The sequence below is a fragment of the Melozone crissalis genome, unplaced genomic scaffold (assembly GCF_028551555.1).
Source record: "Melozone crissalis strain CALT ecotype California unplaced genomic scaffold, PUWL_Pcris_2 ptg000016l_1, whole genome shotgun sequence".
NCBI classification, from domain to species: Eukaryota; Metazoa; Chordata; class Aves; order Passeriformes; family Passerellidae; genus Melozone; species Melozone crissalis.
In genome coordinates, this window is record NW_026535794.1 from 13,828,012 (window position 1) to 13,845,408 (window position 17,397).

The following is a 17,397-nucleotide window of genomic DNA, read 5'->3' on the forward strand; positions in this document are numbered from 1 at the left end:
TACTATCTGTAAAGAGGTTTCAAATGCTGTAATTTGTTATAAACACTTGCCTTACATTCCATGTTCAAGGGAAAAATGGACTTGGGATACTCACAGTTCTGATGCATTGGCACAACAAGAAGTGATGAGAATTAGATTATTTTAAAGGCCTAAAGAACATCAGGAGAATTTATGGACAAAGCCTTCATGTCTCAAACTACACAAATCCCATTGGAAAGCTGACAGGAAGCTGTTTGGTTTCTCTGCTGTGATCCTGTGGGTGCCTCCTTGCCCGGAGGCCCCGGATCAGCATCGCTCTGGGAGCCAGGTGTGCATCTCTGGGCCCCCAGGTAGCTACAAGCCCATAGGGCTTAACAAAACAAACATGGAATCTTTGTGGGTTACAACAGTAGTGCACAAATCAGGGACATCTGCTGCCATTCCCTTCAGCGACAGTCACAAGGACACTGAGAGCTTTCAGCTGTATCTTTCTAAACTGCGCAAAAAAACCAAAACCAAAACAAAACAAAAAAAAAAAAAAAAAAACAACTGGGGGAAAAAAATCACCCTGTGGTGTTATGAAGCAAATATCCTTATACTGACAAGTTATTTTGTATAAAGGTTCTTACAATTGCCAAGGGGGGGAACAGCCACAGTAAGAGCGAAATAATAATAACAACAGAGGAGTTCAATAAACCGAGTTGGAAATTATATTCACAGTTCAGTTACTTTTAACTTCTATAAGCACCTACACTGAAAAACATGAGGGTTTGTATTTAGCTTCCAAATCAAATCTCCTTGTGACAGATACCTCATTAAGATTTCCATTCTGCTCTTCTAGAGGCCTTCTCGTTGGAACAATTTTTTTATTATTTTTTATTTTATACAAACAGACTCACTTTGATTTAAAGTAAACATATAAAAATTGAGAATATTGCTTGCAACAATGGAACTGGAGGTGAAGGAATGAACTTGTCAGGTCACAAAAAAAAAAAAAAATCTCCTTCAAAATGGATGAATTCTGCTAAACTTCTAATGCTATGAAAATCTGCAAAAAGGATCACAAGATCTGTTGCAAATTTCAGAGATTTGGCCCAAGTCTTATCATCATCATCTCAAGACTTTAACAACTGTATCTTTATATTAAGGAAAAATAAATGATTCCAAGAACTCAGGAAGGCACAAGCACCCAAGTATACTATAAATAAAACACATCATGAAATTACGAAGATCTTCTGATCCCTGTACACACTTTTGGTTCAGCACTATGGTCAAGTTCTCTCTTTTGAAATACAATAAAAGGCATACAAGAAACATATGTAACATATGCATAAGAATTAAGAAGAATAATGCTAATAAGACAGGTTACAGAGAAAAGTGCAGTGAAAAAACCCAACACTATTTATTCAGGGGCTTGTGCTACTGTAAATACAGATTTTTTTTATTTCCTGCTGTGCAAGGGGAAGAATTTATCCTGGGAAGCAGCAATGAGGAATGCAAAAAAACCCAACAACAACAACAACAAAAAGATATTAAGAGAAACCTTTAAGATGGAACTCTCCCAATGTCATTCCTCTAGTGCACAGTCATCTGACTACATGTTTTTTTTTTCATGCTGCCATTTCCCTTCATGAGTACAATATAATAGAAAATGGCAGAGTTCTTTAATATTTTTCTGCCTCTACTTCATTTTTTTTTTTGTTTCTTCTTCCAAGCACCTGATTTGCTGTTTCCTCATAAAAGTGTAAAGCTGTTAGTGGAAGTGAGAAAATAATTGTTGCCGATCTTCTCTCCCGAACACCAATTTCTGCATTTCTCCTTCCGTTAGGCATTTCACTCGTGTGCTACACAATGGGGAGGCACTGTAAAGGCAGCTTGACAGATTTAAAAATAAAAAAATCAAAAGTCTTTTTTTCTTTATCCCCCCGCCCCCAGCCCACTCTGAAAAAAATGGATGGATGAAACAGTAGGTCCGTAGGAATATTCCAGTCTCCTCTGTTAGGAGATAATTGCAGGGGACCATCTAACCACAGTCAGATTGTCAGCACTGACCGACCGCTTCTTTGCAGCTTTCCTGAAGTCCTTGTATTTATCTTCACATAGGCGAGAAATGGCCTGCAAGACAAAAGATGAAAAACCCTCAATGGCATTGCCCACAGCTGTACAGCTAAAGCAACACCAGATGCAGATTTCTTCACATAGGTGAAATTACAAAAGTTACATCATTAAGCAAAACACATGAAGACATTCTCCTCAAATCCTAGTTTTCATCTCATTTGTCTTGGAAGGAAGGCTTGCATTGCCCCACGTGGCAGCTTCAGAAGGACCCAGCAGACCCGAAGCCTTGTCTCTGCAGGTGAACCATCACAAACCTCACTGAGGCAGCTGACAATGCTTATCCATTTCTACAACCTAAACTGATGTATCATCCTTCATAAATCAAAACTCGTGGAAAACTTAACAACTATAGAAACCGTAAGTGTATTTGGAGAATTTAAAAATCGTGGGGCCCTTAAATTTTTTATTTCCTAAAAATCTCGTATTATATTTTTCTCTTTTGAGAAAGGGTCTTGCAGAACACTCACTCTGCTTTGCCTCCCAAGCTGATGTTAACTCACATTTCAGAAGCAGATGATAATTTTTAAGTGACCAGGCTATCTTATATAATTCCATATATATAGGGAAATGAAACTCATATTCAGAATAATTTAATTCATTATAAATACATAGTCATTTTTAAACCTTTTGAAGAGAGAGACAAACATTATTCAAATGTCAACTCCTTTTATGCTATACTGGAGTTAATGTTTGATGTTTCTTCTATTGTTTTTAGCCAAGTTTAAAAATAGTATTTATTATGGACCTCACACACATGAATTTACTGTTCCCTAAAATAGCCTGTCTATTAGAGTTCATATGGCTGGGACAAGCTGTGGTTGGCATCAGTAGGGATGTTAACTCTGGCAATCAAACTGCAGAGCTGCAGAGAAAGCTCACTGCAAGGAGAGTCAAGGTCAAATTCAAAAATACGACAAACCTAACGCCGCATTTTTTATTTACTCAGGAATGCTTTCAAGTTATGCCTTAAGATAAAATGTTTAATAAAGAGTACTGTACAAACAAACCCAGTAGAAGTGTTTGATTATAACACAAGGCATTACAAATAATTTAACATCCTGACTCCATGGATCATCAATTTTCTCTCTTGATCTTTACTTCTATAGCACAGCAAGTTGTAGCAGTGAAGAGTCCTTTAATTTGAATAGTCCTGCAAAGACCAGGGACAGGTATGGCAGAAGTACACAACTCATACATCTGAGAGCACATTCACCTAATGCTCTGGCCAAGCCAGCCACAAAACATTAAATTAGAAAAACAAAACAAAACAAACCCAAACCACAAAACAACATAAAACCTACCACCACCAAGAGAACAGCTGCTACTTTTTAGTTGAAAACTGGACAGTTTTGTTAAGACTACTCTTGAATGCAGTTTTCCTTCATGGTGCACACGAAGAGAACAACAGAATAAAACAAAGGTATTCTCATATTACTTCTTAGACTGTAACTTCATTCACTTAAAACTGCTTAATAAAATCTTATTTAATTTAACCAGGAACTTGATGGACTAAGAGAGTTGATGCAATTCAATGGGTTAAAAATGTTTATCCATGAAATCATGTGCCAAGGCATGGCATGACAAAGAGGTGTACTTAGGTGAGCTCAGCTTCTTTCAGCTGCCAAATCAGACTATTACCTTAGGCATCAAACAGTCACAGAAGGTAATCACTTCAAAATTGCCTGTGTGACACAGGAAAATTTCTGTTCTGGCACTTGGTCAGACAAAATGAATTGTTGCTTGGAAGTGGCACTTAATATTTGGCATCTCTAGGCTATGCTGATGAATCATATGGATAAGAAACACACTGCCATTTAAAGCAGTTCAGTATCTAAAGATGCCTCTTCATCTGCAAGTAAGTTATAAAATCAACATTTGGAGCATACTTGGCAAGGTAGTTAGTCAACTTGAGTACAACATATGGGGAAACAAAAAGAGCAGAAAATGGTAAATATTTATTATTGTCCTTCAGTTAAAATAAATCAAAATAGCTATAATCACCTATCTGATAATTCTGTTGCTTTTATTGCTAGAAAAAGAAACCAATTTTTGACAGTTGCAAGGGACCACTTTTCATCTCAAATCAAAACAATCTTAAAATCCAGCAACACTAATTCATCATGTGATTTTTTTTGGACTTGGCTGTAACGTATGTATTCAGCTAGAATGCATACACATATCTATTCTTCCATTATACCCATGCATACAGAACTCAGGTCAGTTCCTCTGCTAGTTGTATGACTCTCCTAGAGATTCTATCACTGGAAGAGGGGACAAGTAAGGAGAAAGAAGGCTGGAGAATGGCTGTAGTAGCAGCAGCAGCAGTAGTAGTAGTAATAGTAGAAGCAGCAGTACAAATTTTGGCTGCATGCACATTTGTGCAGGGCAGGAAAGCAGCACACCTGGTTATGGGCTCACTCTCAGGAATGCACAAAAGCACAGACTGCGAGTGCTGCACACCCTCCAAAAACTGACTAACCAGAGGAAACTGAGCAGGGACAAACAGCAGGTAGTTCTCCTTAATTTATAAAGCACGAGAAAAGCACAACTGGTTACTCCTAAGACCCAAAAAGGTGAGTTTTGCTCTGTTTTGCTCTCCCTTTTCCTCCTGGCTTTGAGGGTTCTGATCATACAACTGCAATCAAGTTCCTCTGACAGTGGAAAGCTGAAGAGATATACAGACACTTCTCTGTAACTTACGTATTTTCCTCCTGGTTTTGTCTGTTTGATCTATGGGACTGTATCTCTTTAGGGTCAAGAAAACAGCACATATTTCAAAGGGTTTGAACTATGTGCTCAAGTACCATCCCAACAATAAAGATCTCAGACAGCATCAGTGAAACTGGGAGTGCACTAATGAATGCTCTTACAAAATCTAACCTTGGAACAAGCACAGTGCTAAGATCACAAGCAGCAATAGGACAGACACGTTTTGTCTACTTGACCTAAAGAGGAGAATTTGACTCATATTTAGCTCAGTAGATGGCAGAAAAACCAGGTGCAAGAGTAGGAAATGACGAAATAACAGATTAAGGCTGGACACTCAACAATCTTCTTGGCAGAAAAAAAATTCTCCCATATTAGAAAACAGGTTTCAGGAAAAGCAAAGAACGCCTTGACATTTGACATAATTAAAAGGAAGAACAAAACACACTATAACATATGCTGTTTGGAACAAACAGCATTGGCAGGTGGACAGACTGGATGATCTAATGAAAGTTTATTTGCCATTTTTAACCTGCCTGATTCCATTGAACAGGAGAAAAAAAAAAAAACAAGAGGATTCATAAAAATGGTTTCTGGCTACTAGGTGGACTGGTATAACAAATCCAGGACACTTCAGTCCACAGATATTTAAAAAGTAAAAAGAAAAAAAAAATTACTTTCATTTTGTCATTTAAAAGACAAAGCTGCTTTTTAAGTGTCAATTCTGAGAAGATGACGTAAGATAAAACATCCACTGCAGATGCTGGAGAAAGTGATGTAATGTTTAACAAGTACTGCAATCTCTTGTAACACCTCTATCCTGATGGATCTTGTCCAGCACTTCCCTGTGATGAGGTACATTTCTTACTAGCCTCATCCTTTTAGGTCATTTTAGGGTCTTTTTTCATCATCGTGGTCACGTCAGCTTCATGATATTTGCAGAAATCACAATGCAGATTATGCCACATCAGATCTAATGCTTCTGCTTTAGATATAAAAAATAAATTTAAAATGCAAAAATAGCAAAAATATTTTATAATACAACTATTTTTCCACACAACAACTTTTGTGATCTCAAATGCCATAAGTTGCTTTAATCTTAGGACTGAGCAAGGTCTCTCTAGTTTATCACACAAGGCAAATCCTTCCCCTGCATGAATGCATGTGCTGTGAGGCTGTTGTCTTTCATCACAGACTGCAGCTCTTCTCTCAGTATCAAAAATATCACAGTCTGTGTGGTACTACATCTACTCCACCTGACAATCCAGGCAACTGTTTTAAAACAGAGAACTCTGGTCTGAACAGCACACAAGAGACTACAGAAGTGCTGCAAACGCATTTTGATGACTCTTGGCAAGCGAAATGCTTCACTGTGCTCAGGGAACTGGGCTATAAATTATGCTGTCAAGTAGTTTCAAGGGCACACTAATGACAACCATGTACTGCCAGGGAACAAGGCAGTTCCCTTCCTTCTGGCCACAGAACAGAGAGGCAAGGAGGTGGCAGACCAAACTGGTTCACAGCAGATACTCCTCCTCTACCCTGAAGACATCCCCTGGCTGACAGGGTTATTTACAGCCAACTTCTGCTGGCAGCTCAAAGCATGCCCAATGGGGAAGTTTTTAATAATACAGATTTTATTGAAAAAATATTCCATTAGTTCTTTTTAAATATGCCCTTTCTTTAGCTAGTACAGAAGAATTACCAGTATTCTCTGTCTATTTACCATAATTTCCCATTTTTTTTTCCTACTAAGGTTTTAGGAGCATCATTGTTGCATTCATTTGTAACATGCTGTTATACATTGTGTGTGATATAGATGGACAGTTTTAAGAAACTGTGGGCTAAATCAAAAAGCAATTAATTTAATTTTGATACATGTAATAGCACTTACTATCAAGACTCCCCTAACTCAGTAAAACACCTCTTTTCAAGTAAGATTACAATCCAAATAAATTTTTTTTAATATTCTCTTTAATAGAAACAAAATCTGATGCAGATTTAGATCACACTCCACACAGAGAATGACATTCTTATTGAAGCTACCTGTGCAATTTAGGAAGAATATTTAGAAAGAATGGGAAATAAGTGAAATTTTCTTTGATTCTTTCTCCACCACTTCTAGCTCCCATTACAGTCACAAACAAGTCAATTAACTCTCCCACACACCATTTCCCTCCACAAAAACGTGCACAGAACTGCCTGCCTGCTCCACAGGAGCACTAGGAATTTCAGAACACGCAAAGCTCAGTCTAACCCACAGGCAAACAACCCTCAATGCAGAGACGTTATGTAATTAAAGATGTGTACTGTTAAAAGCAGCCAGCATTTAATGAAAATTGTCAAAATGGCTAACAAAATGTACACCCAGTGCAGTAATGCCCATATTTAAAAAATCATACCCCAAAAATGAGGAAAAATATGTTGCAGTCTTGCAAAGAGCCCACAATTAGCTGGTAATTTCAATTCCTCCTGTGTCTGTGGTATTCACAGTGCCCAGCATTTCACAGGTCCAGACCATCCAACAGTGCTTCTGGCATATGGGATATCCACATCTCATAAGCATCCATGACTTATTCACTGAAGGCATGTGCTCATTTCTGTTCTCCCTTTACTTATCCACTCCATTTAAGGTGGATAATCAGTTTATCATGGGAGATAAACTTGGACCCACATGAAACTGAGCACTTGCAGAAGAAGAACATGGAACAGCTATTATCAGCAATGGTTGTTAATATTCTGTCATTTAAGGTGGGTAATCAGTTTTAAGAAACCAAATGAACAAGCAACACTAGACTGTGAATACAATAATTATAAAACTTGTGGGTACTTTCACAAGGCCAATACAGACAACTGCAACTGAAAAGAAATGGAAAGCAAGGTAAGGTATGAAGCAAACTGGGTCTAAAAGCTGTCCCCACAGCCATGAATACTCAAAGCATAAACAAAACCATAATGAAAATCAGGCTTATGCTATTCTGATATCTCATGGGAGTATCTAGGAAGAGATGGGAGAAGGGAGAAACAGGACAGAAACTCCCACTCCCCCTATACATTTAACACTGAGCAATCTAAAAAGCCTTACCTCAAGTTTATATGCCCTGTCCCTGCTGAGGGGCTCCAAGGGAAAGCTCAGGTTATTCGCTTCTGCCAGGGATCGCAAATCAAAATAATACTTGGCATAAACACTGGAGGGAACATTAATATTGAACTGTAACAGCTCAAGAAACTGGCGTTCCAGCTCATTCCTGTGGAAAGAAGATAAACATGGAAACATATTTCAGACTGTGCATTCTGAATGTGATTTTACTTTCAATTGCAAATGGTACAAACCAAGTTCATTTTTTATTCTTGCTATCCGCAATTATCCCAGCCTAAGGTTTGACCTTCTCTACCAAGTTCTATCACACCAATGAGGAATATGAGAGATGCTGCACCTTGCAGCTGCTACTGCAATGCCAATCAAATCCAGACAAAGTTTTGCTAGTGAAAGGGCACCTTTATCAGTTTAGCTAACACAGTTTTGGAAAGAAAACCTGCAGGGAAAAAAATTTCTTGCAGTTTCTGCTTTACCTCCACTAGGTGGGTCTGCACACACAGCTATGCCACAACAACACACACACAAATTTGTCCTAAATTTGTCAGGCTCCTCTCATAAATGCTGCAAATTAGTCTAACACATAAATTACTGAAGAACATATTTACTTCCTGCAGCTCTTCATAATCAATCATTTAGAATTAGTCATGGGAAACCTGAATTTTTCATCATACTCTCTTTATGAACAGAATAAAACAATTTTTCCCTTAGACGTGGCAACCAAAATTCACAGTGGTGATCACATGTTTTCCAGCATCTAAAGGAAAATATTTGTCAAAATATCTGATAGGAACAGAGCTCCTGTTTGGGCTCCTACCCTGTAAAACTTTGGTATACAAAAACATTATTACCTACACCAATACATTAAAAACTACATTGAGAAATAAGCCAACTAACAAAATAAAAGACTGGATATTTCCATAAATTGTTTGGATATCCTACTTAATACTTAATCAGGGATATATGATACATTCAAAACAATGATTTCAAGATATGAGAAATAAAAAAAAATAAATGGCTGGTGAAAGCTATCAATGTTTGCTAAAAAGCCCACAGACTGCACTGCTGTGCTACCAGTGGGCATTGACTGATGATTATACTGTCTTTAGGTTACATTTTGACTGCTGTGCAAATATGCAAGAAATATGAAATACAAGTTGCACAGTTGGCAGTAGAAGAGGAAGGATCTGAAGATAAAAAGTACTGGTGCTGTAGTTTTTTAACACTGAATTATTATTCTCCTTCTCACTCTTTACCCTTAAATAATTCTTACGTCATAAGCATTGTCCTTCTTTATCCTCACTCTCTGTACCAAAATTCTATATTTATATAATGATAAATACTAATTAATACTAAAAGACTAACTAAAAGCTGGATATGGGGTCTTTGGCTTAAATTCACATTGTTGAAGATTCCAACTTAAAAATCCAAGAAAAAATGTCTATAAATAGAAACAAAATATTACCCTTACATGTGCTTTTATACTGCCAAGGTTATACATTCTGCAAGATAAGCCTAAAGTTACATTAATTGATAATATAAAGCCTGTTTTACTGGCAGAAGACATTGGCCGTACCCCATTTGAAGAGTACCCTCAAATATCTCATATATACAGCCTCAGTTTCTTATTATCCCCATCTCCAGGATCTCAAAGTTGGATCAGTAGACTAGCTACAGATCAGAAAGGACAAAACCACACAAATATTTCTTACTGAACTTATGTAATTTAACTAACCACCATACCCTTCTTTCCCCATACACCTCCCTCAGACTGTTTTAGCATGTGCTTTCCTGGGCCACTCCTCAGAAATTCAATGTAATGCCACATACAAGACTACAGGTACACACTGCACTTCAGTACTCCCAAGTTCTCCACTCTCCATTTTTAGGCACAGTTCACTGATACTGATTTATAAAACCCTGAAAGGTTTGCTTGATGTTTTGCAAGATACACTTATGCTGAGTGATTCGCACAAATTGAAGATTTTGATCTTAGATCTTCTGCCTTACTAATACAATGAAAGGCCCTGTCTTGCTTAGAGACAGAGACTTGAAAATCATCATACTGTAGTGTTCCCAGCTAAGTAAAAAATAATAATAAAAAAAAAATCCACCACATTGCAGATAGGAGGAAAATAAAATTTGGAAAACTGACAGCAGGAATAAAGGCACCAGAATCTTTGCCAGAGGATTCACACAGAGCCCCAAACACAAACCCCATGGAGATCACCAAGTACACAGAGAAAACTCAGGCTCCCCAGAGGCTTCAGGGTTTCCAGTTTGTGAGAACCCTAAAATCTTTCAAGGAAAGGGTAAGAAGCTAAAAATCCTTGGGGACAAGGACTCATCACAGTTTGGCTTAGGGAATGTGCAGTACAGATAAAGGCTGATGTGAGCACAGGTCTGCCGTGTGAGTATTGGTGTTACACAGCTCAAGTGCAGCTTCTAACAGCAGCACCATCACGTGTTTGTCAGAAACAATAACGTCTTCTTTTGTTTCCTTTCACACCACCTTCAAGAAAAGCACTGAGAATTATCCATTTCAAACCTCACATTTATAACCATTCTCGATTAATACTGCCATATGGCACAGGCAAACCTGTGACTCTGCTTCAAGCTGTTCAGCACTTCAGCTCTCGTCCCGGCTTCAGGAACACTTTAAAAGCACCCAGGAGAAGTGAATGGAAGGAGACCCCCACTGCTACTGAATGCTCAAAAAGCATGAGAAAAGGAACAAGGGGAAAAGTACCTTGTAAAATTACTCAGATTCCACTCAATCAGTTAAGGAATCATTAGCAAATTCTTCTGCATGGAATATTGCACACAGAAATGTGAAGGGCCTGATTTTGGGTCTTGTCCATCTTATATCTCTCTTTTATTTTGGAAACCTCATTCTGTTTTGATTTTTAACATCTTGAAAACTAACACAGCAGGATACTGGGGAGAAACTGTCAAAATCCAAAACCATCCATGTTAAATAATGGCAATAAATAACTGGGTGAGCACCTAAAGGTCATTAAGATAACTTCCTTTCCTGCCTTACATGTCCATTCTGTGCATGGAGAAATAGCATGACAGGAAATGATGCTGAAGTGAATACATGCAAGCTCACTGGATGTGGGGAATTTTATCAAACCATACATTTAAATATTCTGTAGATCTGTTTTCATTATTGTACCTGAATATCCAGTGGTAAAACACATTTCAACCAGAAAACAAAAATAATTCATGTCTTCTATGTAAGCAGCTGTCAAGCTGACCTCATGCCATCTATCAGCATTCACCATGTTTAGTTACAACATAAGCACACCAACTTCACACAATCTATGAAAGAACTTCCCACCCCCCTCACAGACACAGATGTTGGCATTCATTGACAAAGATAAACAACCTTCACTCACATGTCTTCCACTGTGATATCCTTCAGGATCTGGCAGTAATCCACGTTCCACACTGCCTGGTCATCCCACACTTTCGATGCCAGTAGAATTGCCCCCAGTACTATTCGCTTCCAGTTTGCTGGACAGATATCTATCTCTGCATAAGTTAAGAGTCTTTCAAGATATACCTGTGGAAACACATCAAAATCAAGACTTGATCTATTTTGCTACTAAATAGAAATGAAAAAGAAAATTATTCGCATTCCAGCAATTCTAAAACAGTATGCTGTCAAAAATGCTTTCAGGAAGATTATTTTAGTATAAAAGTTGTAGTTTCAAATACATGGCATGTTAATGCCAGGCTCAAAACTAGATGTGATAAATCCACTTGGCCTTTGCCTTCTGATCCTATTACCCATTTCAAGTGGTCAGAGATCCGACTCCTAAATACACCATTTCTTCTTTAGCTGTGATTTCCCCCTGCTTGCCATCCTAAAGCTGAAGAAAACGTTAAAGGTATCTTATAATACTGTAAAACAAAATATCACTAACTGTTAAAAAATATTTTCCTTTTTAAGGAAGGCAAATCACTGTTATTTAAGAACAAAATTCCAGATTATGTGTCAAGCCCATTAGTGAAGATGGAAGTTTGACTTTTTACTTAGCAGATCATTCTGAAAAGACTTTGATGTACAAAATTTGTTATGGTGAGACTGGAGAAACACAAAGCTCAGTAAGAAGGTGGCACATGGCTCTCCCTGATGTCTGCATTACTTGGGGGTTCGGTGCGAAACACTGTCTTTTCCAGACAGCCTGTGTAAACAAGCTCCTTACACTCTATATCACACAAGGCAATTTGTCAACTTTGCAAGCAAAACTGCTCCTCAAATAATGAAAATAGAGCATTCCCTGGAGTCATCCCTGGGAAGCAGAAAACTTCTTTAAAGCAATACACTAGCACTGGGAGCTTCATAAGCAGAGAGCATATGGAAGCTGTAATATTATACCACTCAAATTAGCAGATAACTTGCTTCACACCAATGCAGAATATGACTCTCTACTGTTAATGCAAACCTTTTAAAACCCAACTTTTCACATCTAGTTTTAGCAGATTTAGAATGAATACTCCACATCTGTAGTAGACAGAGCATACAAAAATCAAAAAAGCTATCCTTTCTAATGTACAGCTCTAGCTTAGAAAGAGAGAGAACTTTCTAGCTTAGAAAGATAAAAACAATTGAGTAAGGATTTTGTGGGGGCTGAAATTCAAAGGCACTTAGAGAAGAAAATGTAAACAGGTAAGAATTATATTGCAAGGAAAGACATAGAAGCATAGATTGGTTTGGCTTGGAAGGACCTTTAAAAGCCATGTAGTTTCAACTCCCCTGTCATGGGCAGGAACATCTTTCACCAGACAGGTTCTCAGAGTCCCATCCAGCCTGGCCTTGAACACTTCCAGGGATGGGGTATCTATTTCTCTGGGCAACCTGTTTCAGTGTCCTTCATAGTAAAGAATTTCTTCCTAACATGTAATCTAACCTCCTTCAGGCTAAAGCCATTTATAGTTCTTGTTCTATTACTAAAAACCCTCATAAAATGTTCCTCTCCAGCCTTTCTGTAGGCCTTCTTCAAGTACTGGAAGGCTGCTGCAAGGCACCCCCAGAACCTTCTCTTCTTCAGGCTCCAGCTCTCTCAGCCTGTCATGGAGAGGTGCTCCAGCCCTCTGACCAGCTTCACCACCCTCCTCTGGACTTGCTCCAGCTGATCCATGCCCTTCTAATGTCAGAGAGCCCAAAGCTGGATACAGCACCCAGCTGAACAGAGCAGAAGGACAGATTCCCTCCACCTGCTGCCCACAGCACTTTGGATGCGGCCCAGGACACGTTTGGCTCTGTGGGCTGTGAGAGCACACTGCACACATCCAGCCCCTTCCCAGCCAACACATCCAAGTTCTCCTTGGCAGGGCTGCTCTCAAGTCTGCATTTTGTGCTTGGGACTGCCCTGACCCACGCGCAGGACCTTTCAGCTGGCCTTGGTGAACTTCCCGAGTATTGCACAGGCCAGCCTCTCAAGCCTGTCAGGGTCCATCTGCACAGCAGATGAAATTACACCTCAGTAAAAAGGCAGCATAAACTTGCCACTATTTTCCCACCAGCACGTACTTGAGAAATGAGAATTAAAATTTAAATAGGAGTTTGATGAGACTCTATTCCTACACCTACTTCATTACCATACTGATGCATCTTCCAATAGCATGTTGAAGGCTATGAAAAATCACTCTTGCTTCCCTGGTGATAATTTGGGCTTGACTCCAGATACACTGCTTGCTGGAACAAGGTTCTTTATCATACTCCAGTAAAACTCAGGATGATAAACAGCTCTCCATTAGAAAGGCACTTAGTGTAGCTTTCAACTCCTTTCTTGAACATGCCTTAAATGAGCATTTATTTTTTCACTTGCTGTGGCCTCCTTTACTCAGTCTTGGGTTTTAAGTAAGAGAAGACAGAAAAAGAACAAGACTACTTGCAGCAAAAACTTGTTAAAGTTTAATAAGGTCCTCAGTCAGTGTTAGAACTCACTGTAATCCAGGATTTGTGACATCATCAGTGTACCTTTGGGAGACATTAGTGTAAGTATCCAACTTTTAATCAAGCTCACCCAGCCACACAGACAGTCTTTCTTCCAGCTCTCCCTGTGTCTCTCTCCCAGAGAGAACCCACTGACTGCAAATTGGGAAATGCAGGCTGGTACATACTTGAGCTCTTGCCCTGCTGATGTAGAGCAACCTCATAACAGCAGCACACACAGAGCAGTTTCCAATGTAAATGTGCCCAAAATTAATTGTTTCTGATAAATGGAGCTGGTTTCATTTCAGAGCATTTCAATGGCCTAGTGGGACACAGTACAAGCCCACGATGTCCCATGATGGGACATCAGAGCAGGACAGGCAGAGTCTGCCAAGCTCTCACTACTGCAGGGGGTGTCTCTGGCTGCTGCAAAGATGTGCTGAATCAGGAGAGACTTCTGGAGAACGGCCAGGTGGCTCCCAGCCTGTTTGAAGAGGAAGGCTGGTGGGGTGGTTAATCACTACACTACTCATCCCAAACAAATGCACTGCTGGTGGGAGAACACCACCTGCTTCTGCTGGCAAAAGCCAGTGAGTGTTCCCACACACACAGGGAGGCATGCTCCACCTCACTTAAAGAAAAAAATCACTGAAAATGTTGGCCCTGGAATGGTAAATGTGAGATATGGAAATACCATTTGTATGCAATTATGTCTAAACATTAAACAGTGTCTTAAACACAAGGGTCATTTTCCTAAATATGGGTTTTGTATCAAACAGACTGGGATTTTGAGTGTACTATGTGGTTCAGTGGACTTTTCTCTTGTAATGAATTTCACTGGCCTAATTTTCAAAAGCAAAACACTTTCAGCATCTACTTTAGAACTAGTTGTTATGAAGCAATATAATAAAATTGAATTTTAAAAGGTCACAATAGAAAAGAAGATTACAATTTCCATCTCAGAATGCTGGAAAAAAAATGGTTTATATGGCAAAAAACAAAAATGCAGAAGAAACAATGTTTCTTCTGCAGAATGAAATGATATTTTTCTTTTTTTTTTTTTAAATATCAGTCTAAGAACTATCTGTCTTTTTGATTATTTTGACAGGTGTTCCTCTATGGAACTAGAACTAAAGAGCTTTTAGTGTCCAGAGGTTAAAATATCATTTGCCTCCACCAACTTTTAACAGCTGTATCCATGCTCAAGAATGGAACTAAAGCGTAAAACAAATTGAAGCTGTTGCACCATTGTTACTTTTTCCAAATTTGCTTCATCTTGAACATAAGCTTTTGAGGCAGAACTTTTCAGTACTTCTCTACTAAAGAGTGAAAAGCTGAATTCTCAAAAGACTCAAGTTTATTCTGCATTAATTTAACACATAATTCTGCTCAAGCATTTTCATAGCATCCAAGAGTCATCTTCATCACATTTCTCATTACCCACTTAGTTCTATGACTGTATGTATAGATATTTTTTACAGAATGATAACAAGACTACTTATACAGATTAAAGTTACCGAATGTGACATGAGCAAAAACTTTCAGTGGTTTCAGGCTAACAACACAATACTGAACTCTTTCCAGCTTGCAAAGAACAAATACAACTCAGTAACAACAACACTATAATACTGAAAACTCATTTGTACCATAATTCACATCCCAGCTGAAATGAAAATACAATTCTGATTGGGAAAATGCCAGTGGCCTGGCCTGTCCATACATTTTTATGTACAGATGCAATACCTCAGAGTCTGGTACCTTCATGATTAGCCTACATTCTGCATTTGGAAATGAATCACATGATTTCACATGTGTCAGGCTAACAAGCTTTGATGGACAACAGCTGCACCTCATTGGAGATGTTTCAATAAATAAGCACAAGTCAGAATGCACACTGCACAGAGTTAAGATTTCAAAGGAACAATACTGCATTATTTTCCATCTCTTCCCACAGACTAACACCAGGCTTTCACAATGACTGACCTTTATACTTGGAGTATTAGCAAATTATTATTTAATCATAAGTGAAACCAATTTGGTGATTTGCCTCTGTCAAAAATTCATTTATCTGAATGAAAGAGACTTTCTTTATACTAATTAAATAAAATTACCACTCCATGTGTATAGATAATCCCAAATTGGCTGGAAGTTCAATGAACTCTGAAGAGGTTCATTAGCTTAGATGTAGCACCACAGGAATGCAGTTAAATGGCTTGCAAAGCCATTTCAGGTCTAGCAGAAGTACAGAACTGATTTGTTTCAGCACATATCTTCAGCTCTTAAATCTGCCAGACCTGAAACAACTCCATGCTGACCTAGTTTGGATGTCTCTGATCTTGACTCCCAGGCCCTGGACTTGCAGTGGCATGCTCAATAGCACTAGGCCATCCACTACTGGTCCTGGGGGGCTTTTTTCATCCAAACACAGAACTGTAACATGGCACAAACTATCAGCATCAGCAACAGCATCCAAGGCCCCCCAGAGCAGTGCTGCTCCAGCAGGGCCACTGCTGAGCTTGAACTAATCCCCAGGGTGTTGATCTGCAGGTGGGTGAATCCATCCTGCTCTCCCCAAGTGTTTAATAGTAACTATCCACAGTATCCTGTGTTGTCCCAGTTACCTAAGATGTCAGGCTCCCCATGATCCTGGATAGCAGAGCGTTGGTTACACAACATCCCAATCACCAGAACACAAATCGTTTGAAGAAACTGAAAACTAAAGATAGCATTGAAGAGTTCATTTTTAATTAGTGTGAAACAGCATCTCATGTTTCCCATCTCAGAGGATATTTTAGCATGCTTTGGACATGATATAATACATTCAAGTAGAAAGAAAAGTTAAAATACTGGATAATATGCCTTTCCCTTTTTTCCCCTCTTCAGGAGGATATATACCAAATATTAAAATGTGAAATAATTTCATGTCAGTATTTCACAATCACAAAACCCACTCATTTTTTAAAATACAACAGGGCTCCTATAGAAGTTTTGCTTCTTTTTGTAACTTCATCTTGAAGCTGTTCAACATTACTTTCCAATACTCCACTGATACCTCTTATCAAATTGGAGTTGCAGTCTAAACACTAAAAATACAGTAGTTCTTTTTTTATGCTTCCCTAAAGCAATGGAAAAGGTTTTCTGTAGAGGTTATGAAATTTTCATCTTCAGAGAAAGTCAGAACTCAACTGGTCAGGCCCTGATTAGCCTGGTTGTGCTTTAAGAAAAGGCCAAACCAGACACAACCCCAAAAGTCCCTTCTAACTGAAATTATTATGTAATTAGATTATATGGTGCCACAGTAAGAGGTCAGGAATTGTGTGTTGCCCCCAAGGAAGTTGACTGGGAGTCTCAGCACACTCAGCAGTGGGCAATCTCCAAGGAATGTCACTGTCCTGTCATGACTAGAATAATTCTGAATTTTGAGGCAGCAGCAGGAGAAAAACATGATCTTCTCCCATGTGGTTTTTATATGGCTTTATGTAAAATACTACCTCTACTTCACCAATAAAACTCTAGTAGCTTAAGTTATTTATCACTTGATTAACATGGA

General features: G+C 38.7%; 1 protein-coding gene across 3 annotated transcripts in view; it reads right to left on the minus strand.

The window, feature by feature from the left end:
* Positions 1-490: 490 nt before the first annotated feature.
* Positions 491-17,397, minus strand: part of CCNY (cyclin Y) — a 119,264-nt gene continuing 102,357 nt past the window's right edge. For all 3 annotated transcript variants that reach the window (XM_054273765.1, XM_054273767.1, XM_054273766.1), the window contains 3 exons: positions 11,302-11,468; positions 7,889-8,051; positions 491-2,094 (listed from right to left, as the gene is read on the minus strand). In XM_054273765.1, the coding sequence (XP_054129740.1) occupies positions 1,978-2,094; positions 7,889-8,051; positions 11,302-11,468 (447 nt within the window). In that variant the 3' untranslated portion in view covers positions 491-1,977. The remainder of the gene's footprint in view (positions 2,095-7,888; positions 8,052-11,301; positions 11,469-17,397) is intronic.